The following is a 26,006-nucleotide window of genomic DNA, read 5'->3' as shown; positions in this document are numbered from 1 at the left end:
TCTGTATCCCCCTACTCTGCACCAGCCTTCACCCCTGGTGGTAGAAGTGGCAGACCTTATCTCGGAACTTCCTTTGAGGGAGCACTTCTTTCCTTGTCTTTAAGAATAGAACCTGGCTTCCCCAGAGATGATTGATTAGGTTGGTGTTCATATCCATACTAATCTCTTCATCAAACTGTTGCTTGACCACACCCTTAATGTTCTCTTTTGAGCACACTTTCTCATTTTTTAAAAATTTGGCCAGCTGAGTGTTTTCCAAATAGTTAAGTTCTGGTTCCATTTTGTTTAACAACTCTATCTTTAAGCCATTTCTTTCTTCTCGCATTTTACTATTAATAGGCAAGAGGAACCAAGTTGTTTCTTCATACAGTGCCTTAGAAATTTCCTCAGCTAAATAGACAATTTCATCACTCATAAGTTCTATCTTCTACAAAGTACTAGAATATAAACACTTGTCAGCCAAGATTTGTTGCCACTTTATGCTAAGGATTGCCTTTTATCCATTGACCAATAACATTCCCCATTTCCTTCTGAGACTTCATCAGGTCTTTTCCCATCCATGTATATTCTCTAAAAAGAAGCTTTTTCTATGGCTATCCTCTTTTCTTTCTGAGCCTTTACTAGAATTGCCTTTAAAATTATGTTGCTAACAATTTAGGTTTTTTTCTAGCACGTACCTCAAATTCTTGCAGCCTCTACTCATTACTCAGTTCCAAAGCCATTTTCACATTTTTAGATATTTGTCACAGTAGCAATTTCCACCTTAGTTGGTTCATGCTATTATAACCAAATACTATAAATGGATGGCTTATAAATAACAGAAATTTATTTCTCGCAGTTCTAGAGGCTGGAAATCTAAAATCAAGGCACCAACCAATGGAACTGCATTTGGTGAGGGTGTGCTTCTTATTTGCAGACTCTGACATCCCCGTGTCTTCATATGATAGAGAGGGTAAGAAAGCTCTCTGGTGTCTCTTTTATGAGGGCACTAATCTCAGTCATGAGGGCTCCACTCTCAGGACCTACTCACCTCCTGAAGTCACTATCTCCTAATGCTATCACACTGGGGGACAGGAATCCAACATATCAGTTTTGGGGGGAGAATATAAACATTCATCCATAACACAAAGCTAGACAAACACACAACAAGAAAGCTACGAGTCAATATTATCCCTGATGAATCAAAATGCAAAAATACTCAATAAGATATGAGGAACATAGGAATTCAACTGTTCATTAAAAGAATCATGCACCATGACCAAGAGGGATACAAGGATGTTCAACATACAAAATCAAACAATGTGATACGTCACATTAACAGAACAAAGAATAAAAATTTTGTAATCATCTCAAAAGATTCAAAAGAAAAGAAATTGACTTAATTCAGCACCCCTTCATGATAAAAACACTCAACAAACTAGAAATAGATCACATAATAAAGGCCATATATGAAAAGCCCACAGCTAACATCATACTCCATGGTGAAAACTGAAAGGTTTGCCTCAAAGCTCAGGAACAAAATAAGGATGTGCCCACTCTCACCACTTCTGCTTAACATAGTTTTGGAAATCCTAACTAAAGCTAAGAAAAGAAATAAAAGGTATCCAAATCATAAGGGAAGAAATAAAATTATTCCCATTTGCAGATGAACATGTTCTTACATGCAGAAAATGCTCAACATTCCACAAAAGACTGTTATAATTAATAAATGAATTCAGAAAAATTGTAGGACACAAAATATAAATACACAAAAATTATTGGTATCTCTATACAGTAACAAAAAATTACCTGCAATGAAAATTAAGAATAATTCCAAGTCGGGAGATGGTGGAGGCCACTGAGCAATGCAATCCTTATCAAATCCCCAGTAGTATTTTTGGCAGAAATAGAAAAAATCAACTCCAAAAGTCTATGGAACCACAAAAGGTCCTGAATAGCAAGAGCAATCTTGAGAAAGAAGAAGAAAGTTGGAGACCTCACACTTTGTGACCTCAAAACATATTACAGAGTAATAGGTATCAAAGCAGTATGGTACTGGCACAAGGGCAGACCTATAGACCAATGGAACAGAATAGAGAGCCCAGAAATAAACCCATGCATATACAGGCGACTGATCTTCAACATAGGTGTCAAGAATACACAATGCGAAAGGATAATCTCTTCAACAAATAGGTTTTGGGAAAACTGGAGATCCACAGAAAAAGAATGAAACTGGGCTCTTATCTTATACACTACACAAAAATAAACTCAGAAAGAACTAAAATTTTAAACATTAAAAATTTACATCTGTAACCATAAAACTAGAACTAGAAGAAAATACAGGGGAAATACTTTATGACATTGGTCACGGAAATGGCACTGAAAGCGCAGACAAGAAAGGCAAAAACATACCTGTGGAACTATATCAAACTAAAAGGCTTTGCGTGCAAAGGCAACAATCAACAGAATAAAAAGGCAACTTACAGAATAGAAGATAATGTTTGCAAACCATGTGTCTGACAAGCATTTAATTTTTGGAATATATAAAGAACACCTACAACTCAATGGCAAAACAAAACAAAAACAAAAAACAAAACAAAAAAAACCCCCTAATAAACCAAATTTTTAAAATGCATAAAAGATTTGAATGGATATTTAAAAAAATAATGTTTATTTATTTTTGAGAGAGAAAGAGACAGAGTGCGAGTGGGAGAGGGGCAGAGAGAGAGGGAGACACAGAATCTGAAGCAGACTTCAGGCTCTGAGCTGTCAGCACCTGACTTGGGGCTTGAACTCATGGCCAATGAGATCATGACCTGAGCCGAAGTCAGATGCTTAACTGACTGATCCACCCAGGCACCCCCAGAACAGACATTAGAAAAAAAAGACATACAAAGTCTAAAACATATATTTTAATTTAAAAAATTTTTAAACATATATTCATATTTTGAGAGACAGAGCATGAGTGGGGAAGGGGCAGAGAGAGCGGGAGATAGAATCTGAAGAAGTCTCCAGGCTCTGAACTGACAGCACAGAGCTCGACGTGTGGGTTGAACTCACAGACCATGAGATCATAACCTGAACTGAAGTCAGACGCTTAACCAACTGAGTCACCCAGGAACCCCTAAAACGTATATTAAAAAAAAAAATGAGCAATCTCACTAGTCATCAGGGAAATGTAAATTAATGTCACTAGTCATCAGGGAAATGTAAATCAAAACCAGAATAAGATATCACCTCCTAACTGTCAGTAAGGCTATTACAAACAAAGCAAAACAAAACAGGACAGTGGTGGTGAAAATGCAGATAAATAAAAACTCTTGTGCTCTATTGCTGAAGATGTAAAATATGCAGCCATAATGAAAAACACAATGAAAACTCTTCAAAAAATTAGAAATAGAACTAACTACCATATGACCCAGAAGTTCCAATTCCGGGTATTTATCCAAAATAATTTAAAATAGAATATCAAAGAAATATATGCCGTTGTATACTCACAATAGCCAAGAGGTGGAAATCACCTAAATGCCCATTAACTGATACATGGATAAAGAAAATATGACAACTGAAGCCCATATTAAACTATATATTAACTGACTAGAATTTAAATAAAAATTTGAAAAGGAATAAAAAAGAAAATTTGCTATATACATATAGTGGAGTATCATTCAGCCTTAAAAGAAGAAGAAAATCCTGTTGTCTGTGACAACATGGATAAACCTTAAGGACATAATACTAAGCGAAATAAGTAAGTCACAGAAAAATATGTACTATAAGATTTCAGTTATATGAGGTCTCTAAAATAGTCATACTTAAAGAAGCAGAATGTAAAATCATGTTGCTAGGTGCTGAGGGGAGGGGGATATTATGAATTGCTATTGAGTAAGTATAGAGTTCTGCCAAGCACGATAAAAAAAGTTCTAGAGATCTACTGTACAATCATGTACATATCATAATAATAGTGTATTGTACAATTAAACTTTTGTTAAGAGGAGAGATTTTATGTTATATATTTTTTTGCCACCAAAACCAACAGTAATCATAATTATAATCATAAACCCAACGAGTTAAGCCTACTGCAGATGGGGAAACTGAGGCTTAGAGAAGGTGCCTAATGTTTGTCTCTCTACCCTTTGCACACAGTTTCAGCTGTATGAAATGGTGAATCCTCTCCCTTGCCATCCATGTTTTTTTAACCTGATTCAATATCCAGTTACACCTGCCTCACTCAGTCCTCTCCCTCATTCCATACTCACTAAGCCTCATGGTCAAAGGCTTTCTCTCTTTTATTATCTCTCTCTTAATATTCCCCTGAGAGCCCTGAAGACTATTTGGTGTACTATAATTACTAATGAAAGAGCAATCTAACTGACTCTTGTGGAACATACAGATGCTCCAACTAAAGGTCTTCTTTGGTTCTTTGGAACTAAAGATACTTCCCTTGGTTTTCCAGTTTCAACGACCTACAGTGAGAAGCACTGTCCCATAAGTCATAAAGGAGAAACTTGTCTGATCGACGGGGATGCAGCAGCAGACGTAATTTAGCAAAACCCAGTCTGGGCTTTTTTCCAGAAAATGTCTTCTAATATGTTAGAAAGGTGAAGGAGAGGGAAGCAGTTCTCACATTCAACACTCTTGGCAGGAATTTATTTTGTGCCCAATATTGTAAAAAATCATCATCTTAATGATGCAGGTGAAAATAATAGAGGAAATTTAGTTTCCTGGCTCACAGGATTTGATTTCCTCTATTAACTGGAGGCATGCATCATTGCATATTTGTAATCTCTTCATCTCACCTCTCTGAATCTTAGAGCAATATCTACCAGTCCCACCAAAGAGTGTTAATGAGCCACAAGAAGATGGTCAATAGACTTTTCTCCTTCAGACTAAGAATCTAGTCAGTGGTAGAGAAGTTGAGGATGGCATTGGAGTTCACCTCTTAAATATTTAGGCAAGTTTCCTCACTCTTTTGAAAATGTGTTCACTGTCAAGAAAAAGCTGAACATTGTATCGTTCTTGGTGGCCAATCTAATATTAAAGGTAACTGGACTTAAATGACCTCTGTACTTAAAATGACCTCAATTTGTAACTACCTGGATTGCTTCCAGAGTCATCCATAATTTAATTATATTTATCCCAGCTCATCTAGAAGAACTCAAAATGAAATGGTGACTTTGGTTTGTGAGGTCAGAATCAATAGCCATTAAGAGAATGAGGGGATCTTTAAATCTAGGGGAAAAAAGCAAGTACTTAAAATATCCCTCGCATCAGCCTCAGAATTCTGGGTGCTCAGACAATGGCAGATATGGTGGAATTTTATCACAATGTGCTATGCAGCTTTACTGCCTAGAAAGATAGGAGTTAATGTAGGAGTTCACTGTCAACCAGAATAAGAGTTAAAAGTTCAGCTTTCAGAGTATTTTGGACTTGCATGGCACATTTAAAGAGGCAGACAGATCCCGAAGAAGGACTGAAATAGATGAAATCTATAAGATAAGAAGAAAATTCCATGTAAGCCAAATGTATGAGTTTCTCTAATCATGTCATTGGCATCATGTAAATGCCAGACACCATTTATATACAGCTTAGATATAGCAGATGTTGGCATTTAAGTATAGGTTGCTTGAGAGAAAATTGCCCTTGAATGGAAGAGGAAGTTTACTGGCAGAGAAAAATGATTTTCTCAGTTAACAGTTATAAGCCCAATAATAGAATTGTTTTCAACCAGAGGTTGTGGGGTGGGAAAGGAGGAGAGATATAATGATACTTCAATTCCAATCTAAAAAAGAAAAAAAAATCAGCTTCAGTTGAAATTGCGGATGTGTGGGTTGTATACATAGAACCTTCTCCTCCCCTCTCCTCTAAACCTCAAGGCTTCATGTTAAATGGAACAAATCACATCCTTCGTGGTTCTGCTCTGTTTGGTACAGCTGCTTGCTGCAGGTGGTGCCCTAAAAATATATTGTTTGTTTATTTTGCAATATAGCAGTCTGCAGAGTGGTACCTAAAAGTGCGACAGCTCCCTTCTCTTTCTGTCAGTGAACCAAATGATGAAAGACAGAGACCTCCGCCAAACCTAGCATGAAAAGGCCCAAATAAGAGGCACAGGTTGTGCTTGAGGCTCAGCTTCTGATAAGTTCCATTTTCTTTGGATTCATGAAGCAAGGCTGACAAGCAGACTATCTGTCATCAGAGCCTCTGACTGGGTTTCAGTGAAGCAAAGCCAAGCAACAAACCGCCTTTGTTGGGAGAATCATCGCCCTTCTCTGGAGATTAACATCTGTAAGCATCTGGGGTCTAAAGGGAAAAAGAATCTGTAATGAATCACAAAAGGAAAATAAAAGTGAAGATTAATCTCAGGTAAATGTTCATGCAGATATTTTAAATAGAGCTTTCAATAATTTTTTAATGTATGGTGAAATGTTCCAATAATTTTTCCAGCCACACTGGCAGGGCACTCACAGAGTTGTTGACACAGCACGATTAACTTGCACGTGAAAATGTTTTATACATGATAGTTAAAATGATGCACAAAACTATATTTTCATTAACTTCATCCTTAAATTCTTCCAACTCAGACCCAGATTAAGTACCACAGCAGCTCTGAAGCTTTAAGACCATAAGTTTGAACCCCCAAAATGTGGGCATCATGTGGCTTTGTCATTCTAATTCATACCTCAGACTCACAATTAAAGGACAATAAAGGTGTGTCTAAACATATTTTCTCATTTAGTTTTGGCCACTCTTTTACTATCTCTTTAAAAATTTTTTTTAATGTTTCATTTTATTTTTTGAGAGACAGAGAGAGACAGAGCACGAGCAGGGAAGGGGCAGAGAGAGGAGACACAGAATCCAAAGCAGTCACCAGGGTCAGAGCTGTCATCAGAGACCCCATGAGGGGCTCAAACCCACCAACGTGAGAATGCTCAACTGACTGAGCCACCGAGGTGCCCTTACTATCTTCTTAGTGTTCTGCTTCCTTTGACAACTTGTCTCTAAGCTTTTAATTTGTAAGCAACACAGACTTTCCTAAACTTATGAACTGAGAACATTGCTGAAAATGAATACATGAACAGCCACTGAGTCACTGACATGGAAATTTTTTATACCTCACAGTGTAATTTCACTTAAAATTGATTTTCCTGTAACAGATATAGTAGATTAGGACTAAATCAACCTAAATATGATATGTGACTAACAGAATGGTATAAAATTCCAGCAAGTATCATTTGTAAAATTTAGAACTTAGGAAAAAGAGAATCTACCCATAATTCTGCGATGAAGAAATCAATAGAGTTATGGAAAATGGGTAGGAAAAGTGAAGATAAATGACGGGGGGACACTGGAAAGTTAGGGGTAAAAGAAACAATTTGTATTTATAAAATTGCTGATAAGCTGATTAAACTTAAGAGGTGGAGAGACTAAGAATTAATAAGGAGAGTAGAGCAAGGTAGACATTTCAGAATAAAAGAAGAGATAAAGAAAACCAAAATATCTTTGGAGCCATGACACTCTTTAATTCAGTCCTTGACTTTGCAGCCATATTTACCATTAGCATTGACCAAGATCATCACATGACAAATAGCTGCTTTTTTAGGTACAATAACATAAAATCCTGTGAATAGAGTTAGGGGAAAATTACAAGTGATAAACATATGTGTGCAAAAAGTTGTGGTCTTGGTTCTCAAGAAATTTAACTATGGGTTGAGAGTCATAACAAAGGTCAGAGAGGAACAAATGGCAGAGTCAAAATAAATGCAGCCATGATGCCACAAGGGCAGGAATAAGCAGGAGGATAATGAAGACTAGGAATCATATACCTAGTTGTTAAGAAGAATGTGTGAGTTGACAATAGTAGGGTTTAAAATCCTATTTATAGGATTGGTAAACACAAAAGGTAGAGAAGGAACATCACAGGTTGTTCTTCTTCTATTATGTAAACATTATTTAGCTTAAGTGTGTTTGCCCATGTTTTTACTCTTTTCACTCGAGTATAACATGCTAAACAATAAATTATCCGTCATATTATAGCGATCATTATAAATCTTTGCAACCTTCCTTTGAGAATGCCTTGCTGTTATTTGAAAACACTTACACATCCTACTATTATTATTATACCACTGTGTTTAGAACTTCCAGTGAAGAGGAAATTGCCATCAAAGAATTACTTCTCAAAAATTTTTTATCAGAATAGTTGATTATGACTGGAAAGATGTCCTAAAAGACAATGATATTATATATTACAAAGAAAGATGGTAGCCTTTTGTTCAAGGCCAATAGCTTATTATGTTTTTCAAAAATTACTCTATTTTAGTATATTTATGTAGACTTTTTTTCCTTTTGAAGTAACTTATGATTCAGTATACCTTATTATTTATTCTGAAATGATTTTATTTTATTTTTAAAGTTTATTTATTTATTTTGAGAGAGAAAGTCAGAAGAGAGAGAGAATACAAGCTGGGGAGGGGCAGAGAAAGAAGGAGAGAGAATTCCAAGCAGGCCCTTCGCTGCCAGTGCAGAGCCCAACACGGGGCTCAATCCCATGAGCCATGAGATCATGACCTGAGCCAAAATCAAGAGTCACACCCTTAACTGACTGAGCCCCCCAGGTGACCCTGAAATAATTTTATAATTACAAAATTAAATATAAGAAATTGGATTGTACATGGTGCTTTGCACAATTTCAGACAATTTAACTTAAATCTCATATCATTACAGAAAACCTAATTAATGGTGATTTATTGCAGCTTATAGTCCTCACTACCATCTTTAATATGCTGGTATTTTTACTTCATGATGTGTCCAAGCATTCTCTTGATCAAGTGATGTTATGCTTTGGGGGTAAATAACTGCTTTCAACATTATATAGAGAAGCAGATATTGCACACTGATGATAATGGTTGATATGGGATAAAACTTACCCCTGTGTAGACTAGTGTGTCAGTACAGTAAATAGTATCACACTGGCTTTAAGAATCACAGTCCTATCTGGGGAGTAAGTAAACTAAGTAAGACTTAGTTCATTTTTGCACATCGCTATGAGTTAGTCTTTAAAAATGATAGTCTTTTCAATAAGCAGTGGAAGATACTGAGCTAAAGAAAAAATAAATAATACCACTTTTATTGTTTTCAGGCAATTTCTTAAGAATTATCTCATTCAGTTCATAATTACAAAATAGTTTATTATACAGCTGGGTGTAAGATTTAAGGATTGTTACTCCCAAACTGTGAATATTTTACCTTATGTTTCTGACTTTGCATGTAGGGAATACCAGAGAATATTAAAAGCAAAAATGTCTTAGACTTAATTTGACTTTAGAGTCTATTCAAGTTCTTGCACTCTGCTTGTTCATGGACTCACAAAACTACTCCCTAATTTACAAGGGCACCTTTCAGAAATAAAGCAAAATAAAATGAGAACATGATAACTGATTTCTCAGGGCTAATTTTAACTAAAACTTGGTTGATGATTGTGGATAAGACATCAGAGTGCCATGTTCTGAGTGACAGTGTTGAGGTAACTTTATTATTGTCTAGAGGAACTGAGAGTAGGTTAGAAAGTTACACACGTGCCCATTTCAGAAGCATCAACAGGTCTTGATGTTTCTTAATATTCAGGAATAAGCCCAGTTCAGGTGCTAAAATTAATTTGTGGAATGTTGTTTATATGCTGTGCAGCACTCAAATTTGCCAAGAAATGTCCATTCCCAATCTATTCACTGACTTCATTCTCCTATTTCAGAAATGCTGACATTGGAAAAATCCCTTGTTCACAATTATAATTTGGTTCTTCTTCCTATAATTTTGTGAATATTTTATAAACTATTCTGATGTTACAGAAAGACAAATCACATTTATTTCATTTATTGGGTTACTACTCTCTGACAAGTAAGTCTATGTATGAGTATCCAGAGAACTAGAACTGGAGCAGCATATATAACATTCCAAGCCAAGCAGCAAAGCTGTTGACCCAGCATAGGAGCTAGGAAAGAAACCAAGTGCTTGTCATTCTGTCCATTTCTATCACAGGCAGCAAGCATTTCTGTCCTAAGATGAAAACTATTGTAGAGTCATGGACACTGGACTAGGAATCAGAAGACTCAGTTTTCAGTTCAAGCTCTTCACTAAGTCACTCTTTAGCGTTGAGTAATGGCAGACAGAGTGTAGGTCTGCAGATTCAGTACTTGATAATAGGGTAGACCCTGCGATATTCAAAGGGAAATGACTCTCAACTTCCAAGAAGGAGCTGATGGAGTAGTTGGAGCTGTGGCACCTATTTGGTATTACAGAATGTTTGGTTTTTTTTTTTGACCAAGCACCATGTGTTTCTGAGCACTTTAGGACTATAGCGGGATCAGTAGCAAAAAGAAAGGGAAAGCATTGATATGTCTGGTGAAGATTTTCAAAATTACAACGTCTAGGCCATACCTCAAGCCTTAAGGGCATAGCATTTCTAGAAGTAGGTCATGTTTATAGTACTCTTTTAAACAAGTGAGTAACTCATTTCTATTCTCAGCCAGCATTAAGACCCATACTGAGAGGGACAGGGCATGAGCGAGGGAGAGAGGGAGGGAGAGGGAGAGAGAGAGAGAGAGAGAGAGAGAGAAGGACAGAGAGAGACAGAGAGAAAATCTTAAGCAGGCTCCACACTCAGCACAGAGGCCAACATGAGGCTTCATCCCATGACCTGGGATCATGACCTGAGCCAAAATCAAGGTGTCAGATACTCAACAGATTGAGCCACCCAAGTGCCTCAAGAACCACTGTGTTAGTGTAATGGTCTTTAAGCATTTCTACTTCCATATGTCCTGAAAAATTTTTCTTAAAAATCACTTAAAAGCTGTATACATTTGAAATTGATGTTTGATATTTTTATCATTATTTTTTTTATTTTTAAAATGCATTTTTAAGTAACTTTTACACCCAAGTGGGCCTCAAAGTCATGGCCCCAAGATCAAGAGTCATGCTCTACCAACTAGTCAGGTGCCCCCTCACCATTAATTTAAATAGTGGCAATGGACTATTTATTTCAGCATATTATAAATATTAACATATTTTAAAGAGACATATTAGTCTTTGAGATACATCCAATGAAGTTTGAATACTGCTGTGATGTGAAATTTACCTTCTGTCACTTAAAAACACACATCCCTTCAAAATGATTCAAGTTCGCAACTCAGATTCACTAGTTACCAGTTTAATGGCAATGTCGCAAGCTACATTGAAATCAGGACCCAAATCTCTGACAACCAAACTTTATGAACATGTGTTTCCAGATTAAAGAAGGAATGAAAGTGAGGCGTGATCAATAAGGCAACTCATTTTCATCCATGCACCACACACTCAGCAACATTCAAAAAAATACTCCTGAGCCATTCCCAGCACAATCCCACATTAACTCAGATAAAGGCTTTCAAGGTTTTGAAAATTTCTCACCAATGGTATACTTAGGCAAGTCTTACCAAGCCATATGTCAAATATATATCATTATTAACTGGGAATAACTGGAAGCATCTGTGGCTCCATCCATTTGAAGACACGTTTTATCTTCAAAAATTTTTTTACCACAATTTTTAAAACAATGGTTTCTATCATTTCATGTACTTTAAAAAATACAGTTTTCCAAATAGATATAATAGATATGACTGAAGGATGAACTTGACAGTGATCCTATTTTATCTATGAACAGTGCACCAAGTATTAGAACCTTTTCTAGAGTCTTTTATAAGTCTCTGCTAATTTGTACATGGTTTCTATGCCAATTTTAATTGTTTGGGAAAATGGTAAGCTTAATTAAATTTTTATGAACATCTTCTGCTGGTATCCTAAATATATTAATTATCAATCTGCTGCAGACTTGGAAGTGTGTTGGAAGTAATACCCAGAAATTTTGGTTGGAGCGGCGTATCTCAAATTTAGAGATATTGATCCTCTGGAGGTAACCAGAGAAAAGAGGGATGAAGTATTGGTTTCTGTTTTGTTTTTTGTCCAATGTATTATTTGAAATTGTAACATACATTTTAAAACATAAACTTAGTTCAGTAACTGATAAATATTTTTCCCTTAAAGCTTCATTTACTTCCACTTTCTTGTAAAACATCCTCTGTTTTCATTGTGTTGGTTAGGGGAAGTGAGGTATAGTATGTGCATAACAAGTATGAGGCACACACACCTCCATTCCCCTCACCCTCAGCACCATGGCTAATCAATCATGACATTCTTTGCCACTGATAAGCTCGGAATTTGGGGGTTTCAGGAACTCATTTCCAATCAGCTGTTGCTGGCATTCAGACTGTAGTCCATTTCCTGTCTTTGGTACCAGAAAAAAACTTGGGTCAGTATGTCCATCCTCCCTACTGGCTAAGAAATCTTGGGAAAGGCTTTCAACCTGTTTTGCAGCCCTCACAGGACTGTTACACAAATCAAAAGATTTAATTCCTGTGAACACATTTTGTAAACCATGCAGCTGCAATCACACATTGTTTGAAGAAATCCCCTTAATTCTTTTGTAATGCGAACAACACTATCTCTGTAGCTGATCTCCTCCCTGGTTCTCCCCATACATATTTATTTGATCTATTTTGTAAGTATGGATTTTTTTTTTTTTTTGGTTTTATTAAAACTGTGCACACCTGTATTCCTTTTGAATACGATATCTGATACTAACTAGAAGAAAGCCCTGCCGAAGGAGGAGAGGGCTCAAGTCTCACACCTGGCTCATCATTATGGTGTTCTGGCAGTCCTCTCTGCTCGGCTGGAGGCTGCGTGATTAATAGCCCCTCTTCCCAATTATGTGGATATTATACTTGTCTTCTTTTGGCTGTAGACGGAAGATATCTTATGTATGTGCGATGCAAATGTGGGCTTTGTGAATGCTAATTTCCAAATCAGCTAAGAGTTGATTGGCAGAAAACCGAACAACAGGGTGACAGGATTGCCAGGGGTCAGGAATCTGTGAAAGAAAGGCTGAGTAAAGTTGGAGGAAATGAGCTAGAGAGATTTGGAGTGAGGCAAGAGCAGTCGCTGGGAGAGCAGCAGTTCGTGAAGGCAGATTCAAGCCAGATACCCGGGAAGAGAGGGCAGCTTCAAAGACTGGTGGAAACAAGGAGAAGTGGGGATTTAGCTGACTTTACAAAAAGCAGGATGGAGCTAAGAAGACAATATTATGTTATATACTGCACAAAGTATATTCTCTGTCTACTACAATCCCCAAAATATACCTATTTGCACCTGGTTTGTATCCTGAGGAACCTTGCCCTTAAAAAATTTTTAAGTTTATTTATTTCTTTTTTGAGAGAGAGAGAGAGAGAGAGAGAGAGCAGGGGAGAGGCAGAGAGAGGCGGAGAGAGAGCATCCCAAGCAGGCTCCACACTGTCAGTGCAGAACCCAACGCAGGGCTCAAATTCATGAACTGCAAGATCATGACCTGAGCTGAAATCAAGAGTCAGACACCTTAACCGACTGAGCCACCCAGGTGCCCCAACACTATTCCATCTCTTAACCATGACAGCAGAAGTGATCAGAATGACTACAGGAAAATCTAGTTGGAAGGCTTCCAATTAGTAGGTGGAACAAATTGTTCAGGATAAGTCCCATTTTGGTTTCCCTTCGAAAACTCTAGTTAAGAAATGCTAGGTTTTCTCTACAGCAGGTGTTGTACGGCAAGCCCAAAGGCAAAAAGTGTCTTTGAAAATTCTCCAAGTAACTGGCTTGGGTACACTGTCCCTAACTTACTCTCAGGTGATCCACAGTCAGCACTGCCAAAGAAACAGGTGGAAAGGGTACGGACCCCCTATGAGGGTCCTATGAGGGTAAAGAGGCTGCATCCTGTGATGGCTTGCTCTCTAAAATGGTCACATATAACTATCTGTGCACATAAACTATATCCTTATAATATACTTGACACATAAGTGGAAATTTTCCAAAATGTGTGGGTACAGTAAAAAAGTGAGTTCCAGTGGGGGAATTTTTATCTAAAAGCCCTCTCTACCACATAATCTGTCCCCAAATACCAGAAAGATTTTATTTTTCTCTTTTGAGAATGAACACTTCATCTAAATAGGATTTTAACTAATTAAATAATTTTTTCTGTCCCATCAAATCTACCTTATTTTTTTCAAGATAATTAAAATGACGAGTCTAGTGTTTAAGACTGTTGTGGAAGGATGTGTTAGTTAAGAAATGTCTCAGGTTGCACATATGTGTCTCAGGTTGCACATACTAGCACTTAGCCCATTGTAATTTATGTGTGTGTATGTGTATGTATGTATACACATGTATATATTTTCTTCCTTTTAAAAAATATAATAACTATATATTAGTTGCATAATCAGATACATACACATTCACATGGTCTTTCTTTTTGTTGTTCTAGAAGAATTTTATGTGAACTAATTTATGCCATTCTATCCACAACCTGTTATGTCTTGTTATTTAAGAATTGTGACTTAATATCATTCCCAAAGTAATTAACTGAAGAAATGCAAAGAGCAGATTCTATTTGCATTATTTGTCATTAACAATTTCAAGGCTATGCATAGCAGTTGCAGACCTACATGGAGTCTAAGGAAAATATAAGAGAACTATACCTATAGGATCTGTAATAAATAAATGGAGACATGTATAATAAAGTTGTCTTTATAAATCCTACAAAATTATGCATTTAGCCTTAGCAAAAGTCCTTTTTGAGAAAAGGATGTGTTTATCTCTGTCATAGTGATACAGTATAAAATAATATGTTTTATATAACAGGGATATATTATACAGATATGCTCTACAAATACTGTATACAAATACATAGGAATCATTTATAACTCCTACTGACTCCTAGTGGAGGGAGAGTTCTTTATTAGTTTAATAATATGAAATATGGAGGCATGATAGTCCTAGAAGTACAATTTATGAAAAGCTGAACTGTTTGAAAGAGAGGGGAAATGATTACAGGTGATGCGTCGTACCTTCAGAAAATGTAGGAAGAAGAATATGGGCAAATGAACAATTCCAGGGGCTAGCAGCACAGACAGAAATAAGCACTGGCAGAAAAGTATCCACTGAAATCTTATAAATCTTGTTTACCAAAAGCCAAATGATCAAACCTTGGATGGTTGGATTTCTTATGTAAAATGCTGATGATGCCAAAGCCTACTTATTGATTTACCGATTGATTACTTTTTACTATGCCCTGGTTTAACTTGACAAACCCCTATTGAAGGGGGCATTAACTAGAAAAAAGCAAATAGCCACACTTTATCCACAGATTCCATTTGTGTGCACTGAATTTGCACGGAAATAAAACGATTCCAGAAGCACTAGAAGGAGAGGTTGGCTGTCAAAACTTACTGCGAGGACAATCTGGAGGGAACTATGAGCCACTTCTATGTACTGGTACTCCAGAAAACACCCTGAGACCGTGATGTAGCGATGGTCTTCTGGGGCCCAGTCTGGTGCGGGTGTCACTGATGTCACCGTACATCCTGGTCCATTCTCCATCCACCAAGATCGGTGCATTGAAATATTAAAAGTCAGGATAAGGTCTGTTTCCTGCAAGAAGGCAATTTATAAGGATGAGAATTACTTTATAAATGTTAGTCAGCTTATTTTGGACTGACTTGGGGTTTTCCATTTGGAAATGTGGGTTTTTTTTTTTCTCCCTCCCCTCACTGTATTTTATGGGCAGAAAGGAAGCATCTTAAATAAAACTATTAGTTCCACTTGAAAGTTCTGTGTCTAATAGATTTCATTTATTGGCCTGACTACAATAATATAAATAAAAATATTTATTAGTAAAATTATCAGTGACTGACATTAATTGTAGCACTGAAGAGTTCTTACTTTTGAGGACTTATAATTTATTACAAAAGGAGTGACTTAAACTATTTTATCAAGTGAAGTTCATCTTATTTTAAATAAGCTATACTCTCAACCTGAGAACTTTTACCTTTTACACATTTTAAATATTAAATTTTTACTTCAGTTTGGCAAAATTTAATGTAATGTGGCTAAAGCTAAAATTTATAAGACTTTACTTAATAAAACATATTACTTGGTCATAACATTTCTTAGGAAATAGCATTAGCAAGTTCTTGCAGGGTGGAGATAATAAGTCAACAACTCTTTAGATGAAGTTAAGCACGTTAGGTGATGTGTAGGTATAAATGGAATAGAAGGTAGAGTTTCTGCACTTGGCTTATAATCACATACACAAACATGGAGCTATTAATGGCACATGGATAAAGGTTGTCTTCCAGAAAGAGAATGGCTAAAAGGAATACAGTGAACATGTTCTGGTACTCAGCAAGTCAAGGAAGATGAATTCTAAATGGAATTATTTCAATCTCAGTGATAGTGCTACCAGTTAATAGATGCCAACTATTCTCACTCTAAAATGAGGTGCTGAATTAACTAGGCAGATCCTGCATAGAAAATATCTTAAATCAGGTTTTGTGACCTTTAACACTCACTCACACTGAAGGTATGAAAGTGTTCAGCTGAAATGGCCAGGGGGGGTTGGAGATTGGGTGGACGATTCCTCTGGAGTGAAGTATGCTATGAGTCACATGATCTCTATGGGCAGGAAAGGGGGTGAGGGAGCAAGCAATTTCTCTTTCTTTCAAGCCTCTTCACAAAGTCTTCAAAGTATCCTTTGCAACCTGAAAATGGCTAAACAAAAAGTGTCTACATTTTTGATTAACTGATTTTTGAATGTTGAACAAGTCGTGTATATCTGACATAAATCCCTCTTGGTTGTGGTATGTAATTCTTTTTGTACATTATTGGATTCATTTTGATAATATTTTGTTGAGGATAATTGCATGTACGTTCATTAGAAGTATTTATCTGTAGTTTTCATTTCCTACAATGTCTGTGTCTGGCTTTGGTATTAGGTTAATGCTTGTTTCATAATGTGAGTTAGAAAGTTTTCCATCTGTTTCTATCTTCTGGGACAGATTATAGAGAATTGGTATGATTTCTTAAATGTTTGGTAGATTTACCAGTGAAACCATCTGGACCTGAAGTTTGCTGTTTTGGAAAGTTATTATTTATTGAATTTCTTTAATAGATATAGACCTATTAAAATTATCTATTTTTTCTAGTATGAGTTTTGGCAGATTATATCTTTAAAGGGATTTGTCCAGGTTACCTAGGTTATTAAATTTGTGGGCATAGAGTTGTTAACAATATTCCTTCATTATCCTTTCAATGTTCATGAGATCTGTAGCGATGCCCCTTCTTTCATTTCTGTTATTAGTAATTTGTGTTTTCTCTAATTTTTTCTTAGCCTGGTTGAAGGCTTTTCAATTTTGTTGATCTTTTCAAAGAACTAGCTTTTGATTTAATTGATTTTTTCCACTGTTTTACGGTTTTGATTTTTTAAATGTTTACTTATTTTGAGAGAGAGAGAGAGAGGGAGAGAGAGAGAGACAGAGACAGAGAGAGAGACACAGAGAGCGAGCAGGTGCATGAGCAGGGGAGGGGCAGAGAGGGAGAAAGAGAGAGAATCCCAAGCACAGAGACCAATGCAGGGCTTAATCTAATGAAGCTTGAGATCATGCCCTGAGCTGAAATCAAGAGTCGGACAGTTAACTGACTGAGCCACCTAGATGTCCCAAGCAGGTTATTTCAAATGTAAACACATTTGTGTTACACCCCCAGGTGTAAGATTTCTGTTTTGACCTGTGTGCTATTTAGAAATGTACCTTGGGGTGCCTGGGTAGTTCATGCAGTTAAGCATCTGACTCTTGATTTCTGTTCAGGTCATGATCTCATAGTTCATGAATTCAAGCTCCAAGTCAGGTTCTGTGCTGACAGTGCAGAACCTGCTTGGGATTCTCTCTCTCTCTCCCTTTCTCTGCTTCTTCCCCACTCTGGTGTGCACTCTCTCTCAAAATAAATACATAAACTCAAAAAAAAAAAAAGAAATGTATCTTTAATTGCCAAGTATTTGGGGATTTTCCAGTTATCTTTGTGTTATTGATTCCTCTACATTTTGTGGCATGTTTTATTATTTTTTTTTACTCTCTTTCTGTAGTATTTCTATCACTAATTCTTTTTAAAAAGACCAGTAGAGCTATAAAAACTCATTCAATATTAAATTCTACTTGGTCTAACACCTTAGAATGGATCAATTCTTTTCTAACTTGTGTATCTTTTCCTGGGGACCTCTGAGCTGGAATCTCACAGGCTTCTGTTTTCATCAGGCTCTATGCAATTGATACATAAAGTTGGACATGGACTTCACTTAATATCATTAGTTCTCTCTTCTGTTGGATCCCCAGTTTTCTGTGTTTGACTAAGATGACCTTCATATTCCCCTCAGTTTGACTAAGCAGGTTTCTTCCTGAGTACAGGCCTTGACTTTACTTTCTCTAGAAAACTTGCAATTATAAATTCTTTGTCTGCTCCTTCAAGATGCAAATTTTCTAAAACTCAGGAATGTCTTTCTTATGGCCCTCTGAGCCATTTCTTTGAAATGTAATGGTCAAGAAAGAGAGCATCCCTATCTCTCAGTGCCTGTGGGTAGGTAGAAAACTAACTCTGAGAAGCAACAATTAACAAACACAGATGGCCTAATCACATTGACTAACTTTCCCCATAATGTCCTTAGGTACTTTTCACCCCAGCATTTAAAAATCCTCCCAACTTTTATTTCAGGGTAATTGAATTCAATTTCTCTCCTCTATTGCAATAGTCATGAATAAAACCTTTCGTGCCTGTTTAACTTGGAGCTGAGTTCAGTTCTCTACTTACATCTCTCTTCCCTACTACAGCAGTTAAGAAAATCTGCCTCCCCATTTTAACAATTGTCTGGTGCGATTTTTCTTAACAGCTCTCATGCCTTTTACTAGGTTTTCTCTCTTGTTTCTTAGGTTACAAATTCCATTAGTTTCTTAAGAATAGGTGAATGATGTTAAGTCTTACGTGTTTTCATCCACCTTTTATATTAGTTGATTGATATTTTGGCTGGATGTATGCTTCTTGGTTGAGGATGATTTTCCCTCAGAGTGGGTGAATATTTCTCCATTATCTTCTGGTTTCCATTATAACAGTTAAGGAATCAGATACCATTTTGTTTCCTGCAATTTTTTATGTAACCTGTTTTCTTTTTTTTCTGATTTCTTACATCTTTTCGTTTTAAGTACTGAAATATTTCATAAACACTGAAAAGTGTAGAGGGTACTACAGCAATATCATTATACTCATCACTCAGCCTCCTGAAATCTTCTGCTGCACTGCTGCTATCATTCTTTTAATAAAAATTTATACATATAAATGATGCCTTCTCTGTATTCCTCCTAAACGTTATTTCCTTCTCTCCTTCTCCATAGATAATTACTGTCATGGTTTTGGATTAGTATTCTCATGAAAAGTTTTTGTAGTTTTACTAAATGTTTATCTACTCATTAATAACATAAAATACTGTTTTCAGGTTTTAAAATGTGTATATTCATTCATGTAGAATCTAAAAACAAAACAAAACAAAACAAAATAAAACAAATGAATGAACAGACAAACGAAAAGCAGAGTCAGACTTGTAAATACAGAGAGCTGGTGGTTGCCAGCAGGGAGGACAGTGGTGGGGATCACAAAATGGGTGAAGGGGAGTGGGAGATGCAGGCTTCCAGTTATGGAGTGAATAAGTCATCGGAATAAAAGGTACAGTGCAGGGAATATAGTGAATGGTATTGCAATAGGGTTGTATGGTGACAGATGGTAGCTACACTTGGGCTGAGCGAGCATAATGTATAGAGATGTAGGATCACTATATGGTACACCCGAAACTAGTGTCACATTGTGTATCAAATATATACCCACATAATAAATGGAAAATGAAAACAATAACATGTGTAAAACCTCTAACTTGTTTTGGTTCCACATGATATTTCTGAAGTTTATCCAGGTAGAAATAATCTTCTTTTAGGGGCACCTGGGTGGCTCAGTTAAGCCTCCAACTTCAGCTCAGGTCATGATCTCATGGTTCATGGGTTCAAGCCCTGCATCGGGCTCTGTGCTGACAGCTCAGAGCCTGGAACGGGCTTCGGATTCTGTGTCTCCCTCTCTCTCTGCCCTTCCCCTGTTCACGTTCATGCTCATGCTCATGCTTTGTCTCTCTCTCTCTCTTGCTCTCAGAATAAATAAACATTTAAAAAAAGAAAGAAAATCTTTTAATTTCAGGTTCTGAAGTACCTTGATGGGTTTTTTAAATTTTTTATTATTTTTTATTTTTATTTATTTATTTTTTAATTCACTAAGTTTTTTGAGCTTCTGGGGGGACTTTCAATCCAGGAAACTGTTCCTTCCATTCTAGGAAACATTTTCACATTTTATCTTAAATTGTTCCCTCCCCTCTACTTTTTCTGTTACTATAGAAATTTCTGTTAGTCAGACATTTGACTTCTAGGATTGACCTCTTTATATTCTTATCTTTTCTTTCCTAGTATTCATATATTAACATTTCTCTTTACTCTTTTGGAGATTTTCTTTACCAACTTCTCGCAGTGTTATATTGAATTGCATATTTTATTTTTAATATTTTGAATTTCTAAGAGCCATTTATTCTTCTCTAATTGTTGCTTTTGTATAGCTAGTACTTTTCAATTCTTTCTGGGCTATAACTTTTCTTAGTTTTCTGATGTATTATTTTTTAAGAATTGTGTTTCCCACACTGTTCTTGCTTTATCTGAGTTATTTTTACTAAATAAATAAGTATATAAATAAATCAATAAATAATAATGATTAGTTAATAATTAGTTAAACATCTACCATGTGCCATATGCAACATTCCTGCCTTTATGAGTATTCATCATGTGGTAAGGAAAATGGACAAGGAATACATAAATATATCAAAATATCAGCATAGAAATTAACACACAGAGAAAAATGAATTCAAGTAAAGAAACAGAATAACCCAGAATTGGGTCATGGGAGGAGTTAAAGAAATATATCTCATATTATTTTGTGTCAACAGGGTCCTGATTGGAGTGTAGGAATGTATAGAGCCTTTCCTTAGAAGTCTGGTGATCTCTGGTTGTTCTTTCAGATCAAAGAGGAGAAACTAAAGCTTGTTCAGCAGTTGTTATGCATTTGTAGTATAGTCAGCAAGTACCCGTCACATATGATGACTGGGCAGTGCCTTCCAAATGCTAGATCTGTGTGGATCTGTAGGGCTTTGTTCTGGGTCTTCCAGTCTGCTTATGGAGTAGAGACGCACCAGACCTTAGCATGCCTGGGCGAAACTGGAAAGGGGTTGCTGGTTTTGCTACACTGTATGCACCTTTTTTTTTTTTTTTTTTTTTTTAACTCCGGTATGCAGTCTTTAGCAATCCTCATGTGTTCAGAAATTTAGCTCATGCTTGCCTATATCTCAAAAGTCTCACTTGTCCAGAGGAGAAGTCTGGTTATATCAATTAAAGGAAAAGCCTGGGGCAGTCTAATTGCTTCTTGAACAGATTATTCAATCTATTCCCATTTTCAGTCCTGTACCTCACACAATCCATCTACTTCTAAATCCTGACTTTTGAAGATTTTTATAGGTCGAATCTATAAATTGGAACCCCTCTCTGCATGTTCATAATAAGTTTAGGTTTTTCCACTCTGTTAAGTCACTTAGCAAATCCCCGTCTACTTTCTATCTTCCAGAAACTGATGACACTTCTTACCCTTCCCCCACTCCTATTCTCTTTTACTGTTAGTTTACAATTTTTTTATTCTTTCATATCACTTTGGAGGAGTTTGGGGATGAAATATAAGTACGTGAATAGCTTTAACCAGCAATCATTAACTGGAAGAATCCTAGAATTATCGTATATACTCAGTTATCCTCCTGAGACATTTAAACAGAAAACTTTGTTTTTGCACATGCATTATTTTAACCACAAAATGTAAATTCCTTGTGGTAAAACAGACAAGAAAGTTCTCCCTGAAGTTCCCTTTTAAATGCAACAGAAATTTCTGTGTGAACTGTTCCACGTATAATCAATAGGTTATTTAATTCCTATATATTTTATAAGTTTAAGCTCAAAATTAAAAGAACTTCTGAGACAAAGAACAAGTCTTGATAGCACAAAATAAGACAGAAATCCGGAAACTGACTTGTGCATTCTGGATGGGTACATCTTGAAAAACATATAAAATAGTCTCATAACTGTAAGATTTAAAAGTTGGGAATCTAAAGAAAACTTCCATAATATGTTCAGATCAGTATAATAACAAAAGAAAAAACCACCCTTTATATCAATATATTTATTCATCTTCTTAGTAAGTCTCTAAAAAGTTCAGATTAAAGGACCTCATTATTGGTCATGTCAATTTTCAAAATAACAGGGTCTGATGTGTTACATGAAAGCTGTTATTAGCACTAAAAAGTTGTTTCTGACAAAGACTATATGCATTCAGGTCAACACAAAGAGCTTAATTGCTCAACAAAGAATAAGCATTTGATGGGAAAAAAAAGTTGAAAAGCAAATGAGAAACAGATACTAGTAACATCTCAGAATTTCAATAAAAAGCTAAAATTTACTTTCCCAGTTTTTTGGCATTTGAAGAAGAGCATACATGCATGTATATGTTCCAAGAGTAAGCAATGGAGAATATATTGTAGACAGTAGAAGGTGGAGGGTGGGAGAGAAATTTTGAGTTTAAGTTTAAAAAATCAGAAATGTTGGGGTGCCTCGGTGGCTCAGTCAGTTAAGCGTCCGACTTTGGCTCGGGTCATGATCTCTCAGTTTGTGAGTTCGAGCCCAGCGTCAAGCTCTGTGCTGACTGCTCGGAGCATGGAGCCTGCTTCAGATTCTGTGTCTCCCTCTCTCTTTGCCCCTCCCCTGCTCACGCTCTGTCTCTGTCTCTCAATAATAAATAAACATTAAAAATTTTTTTTTTAATTAAAAAAAAACTGAAATGTTTTCTTAGATTCTTGGAGTTTTCTATTACTTAGTTTTTCTTTTGGAATAATAATATTGAAAACTGATATGTTCTCATGTCTAGACTGCAACATTATTAGAAAGGCTAGAAGCTGCACTTTGTAACAAATGGCAATTAGGTTATAGTTAGCAGCATAGTTGCTAACACATATTAAATTATTCGGTTACTATATGCAAAGCATTTTACCAGGCCATAAAAATGTGAAGTGATGTCAGATGTGACCCCTAACATTATGGGGCCTATTATCTCTTTTCGAGGATAAGGTATAAAGAGGAAATGTATGAAAGTTCCTCAAAAAATTAAAAATAAAGCTACCCTATGACCCAGCAATTGCACTACTAGGTACCTACTACTAGGTAGGTATTTTTGTTATCTAAAGGAAACAAAAATGCTGATTTGAAGGGGCACATGAACCCCAATGTTTACAGCAGCACTATCAACAATATCCAAATTATGGAAAGAGCCCAAATGTCCATCGACTGATAAATGGATAAAGAAGATGTGGTATAAATATACAATGGAATATTGCTCGGAAATCAAAAAGAATGAAATCTCACCATTTGCAACAATGTGGTTGGAAATAGAATGTATTATGCTAAGCAAAATAAGTCAGTCAGAGAAAGATAAATATCATACGATTTTACTCATATGTGGAATTTAAGAAACAAAACAGATGAACATAGGAGAAGGGAAGGAAAAATAAGATAAAAACAGAAGGAGGCAAACCATAAGAGACTCTTAAATACAGAGAACAAACTGAGAGTTGCTGGAGGGGTGGTGGGAGGGAGGGTTGGCTAAATGGGTAATGGGCTTTAAGAAGGGCACTTGTTGGGATGAGCATTGGGTGTTATATGTGAGTTGATGAATCACTGAATTCTACTCTTGAAACCATTATTACATCATATGTTAACTAACTTGGATTTAATTTTTTTTAATAAAATTAATTAATAAATTAATTTAAAAAAGAAGGAGGAAATGTAACAGTACAAGGAAGTATTTGATAAATACCTGAAGAGTGTGGACAATCTATTCACAGAAATTTGGAGAGTGTGATGATGCCTGTATACTCCAGTGGGACAGTGTCCTAGAGATGGGAATTCTCGCTGGGTCCTGAAAAGGGGCCCTTCTTAGATAGGCCCACAACCCTTGGGGTGGGGGGAAGATCTTTTTAAGTAGAGGGCCCAAATAAAATTGCAGAGCGATGAGTATTTGTATATTTAAGAACTTGGATATTTAAATAGCTTTAATTTTATGAGGGGAGAGTTTGTGAGAAGGAGTAGTATAACATTCCATTGGAAGATCTTGACTTGGGACTAGACTGGGCAGGGTCTTAAATGCCAGAACAAACATCTGGGCTTATTGAAAGATGTTTGATCAACAACAGGACATCCGCACTGCCAAACATGAACCAAGAGGTACTGCAGTAAATTTAAGTCTCCTGTAGGATTGGGGCAGGGCAGTGCAGGCAACAAGAAGAGAACAGTAGAGGCACTGTTTTGAACAATAGTCATTATGGAGGTAAAGACTCATGCTGTAAAATTCAAATCCTTGACCTTGTTCACCCCATACCATTGTCCTGAGCTCTACAAGGCTCCAGGGAGGCAGGACCAAAATCACTGCTTTTGGCACTCAGAGGAAGAATGTGAAAAAAATCAGCATTCTCCTCCTTTACTTTAAAACATACTTCTCGTAATGATATCAGAATAATGCCAGCAAGCACACTTAATGGAAAGAAGCAAGTTTTAACAACAAAAATACTCTGGGATGTCAAAATATATTAATAAAAGCATGCATATTTAGTTGTCAGGACTCAAAAAAGTAGTTAAGAAACCTTGTAACTGGGGCGCCTGGGTGGCTCAGTCGGTAAAGCGACCGACTTCAGCTCGGGTCATGATCTCGCAGTTTGTGAGTTCGAGCCCCACAGCGGACTCCATGCTGACAGCTCAGAGGCTGGACCCTGGTTCAAATTCTGTGTCTCCCTCTCTCTCTGCTCATCCCGTGCTCATGCTCTGTCCGTCTCTGTCTCTCAATAATAAATAAATATTAAAAAAAAGAAACCTTGTGATTGAATGATATTCTGTATTAACTGAAGATGCAGTAGTTGGGATAGTGGGGAAGGCTATATTTGACACCAAGAATCACTTTTTTTTCAATGAACTCTTATTTATTTACAGCCAATATACACTGGTTACAGTTTAAAATAACACCAAAGAGCATCACTCTACATCTTATTGCCAATATCTACATATGGATATAGGAATCCCTGCAAATTTCTTAAAAATTATCACCATCCATGGCTTGTTTCCTGTTGGTGAACTTAATATTCTAGCCCTAAATATAGCTGTATTTTTCTGTTAAAATATGCATAAATCTATGCAGATTTACAGATAAAAACCCCAATGCTAAATTTATCCTGGTAACATACGAAAATCAGTGAAAGCAAATTATATTGTTCAAGATGCCAAAAAGAAGCTGAGAAAATATGGATTTGCAAAGATAAGTAAAATTACAAATACGCTTTATTTAACAGGTTGAATGAATGTTGCATATGTAGGAATGCAGCCCACAACATAAGGAAGTTCTTATCTACCAGCTTCAAAATCCAAAGATGTGATTCATCCTACTATATGACGAACCTAAGGGAAGTAGATGGGGCATCAGATATACACCCGTGCCTTTTCTTTTAGAATCTTCAACAATGGGTAAGTGAGATTTGGATGCATATGGATCATACTACAATGTAAAAGCATTGCTGTTGTTAACTCCAGTTCCTAGTTCCTGTCATGAGTTATTCAAGAAAAGATTTCTACAAATATTTCTGAGAGCAGGAAAACATTACAGCCATAGCTCTAGAAACAGATGAGGAAAGTCCAGTGGAATTTGGATTGTTAAAATTTAGAGTTTTAAAAACAAATTGTGTTTATTCTCACTATATATGAAAATTCACTAAAGATTTAATATAAAATGTTTAATCATTGCTATTATATATTTTCATTTTTTTCTTGCCTTAAAGCAGGTTTCTCATGTCTGTGTTCCAACAAAGGCCATTATTTCACTTTTCTAAATCTTATCCTCACTGCCTTCTTAGTCCAGATAAATGTTTTATGTTA

General features: G+C 36.3%; 1 protein-coding gene across 3 annotated transcripts in view; it reads right to left on the bottom strand.

Annotated features, from left to right (window-relative positions):
• Positions 1 to 26,006, bottom strand: part of NKAIN2 (sodium/potassium transporting ATPase interacting 2) — a 980,716-nt gene that overhangs the window by 157,591 nt on the left and 797,119 nt on the right. For all 3 annotated transcript variants that reach the window (XM_042939746.1, XM_042939744.1, XM_042939745.1), the window contains one exon: positions 15,319 to 15,519. In XM_042939746.1, coding sequence (XP_042795680.1) covers positions 15,319 to 15,519 — 201 coding nt within the window. The remainder of the gene's footprint in view (positions 1 to 15,318; positions 15,520 to 26,006) is intronic.

The sequence above is a fragment of the Panthera leo genome, chromosome B2 (assembly GCF_018350215.1).
Source record: "Panthera leo isolate Ple1 chromosome B2, P.leo_Ple1_pat1.1, whole genome shotgun sequence".
In the NCBI taxonomy this organism is placed as follows: domain Eukaryota; kingdom Metazoa; phylum Chordata; class Mammalia; order Carnivora; family Felidae; genus Panthera; species Panthera leo.
This window is presented reverse-complemented; position numbering and strand designations above follow the sequence as displayed.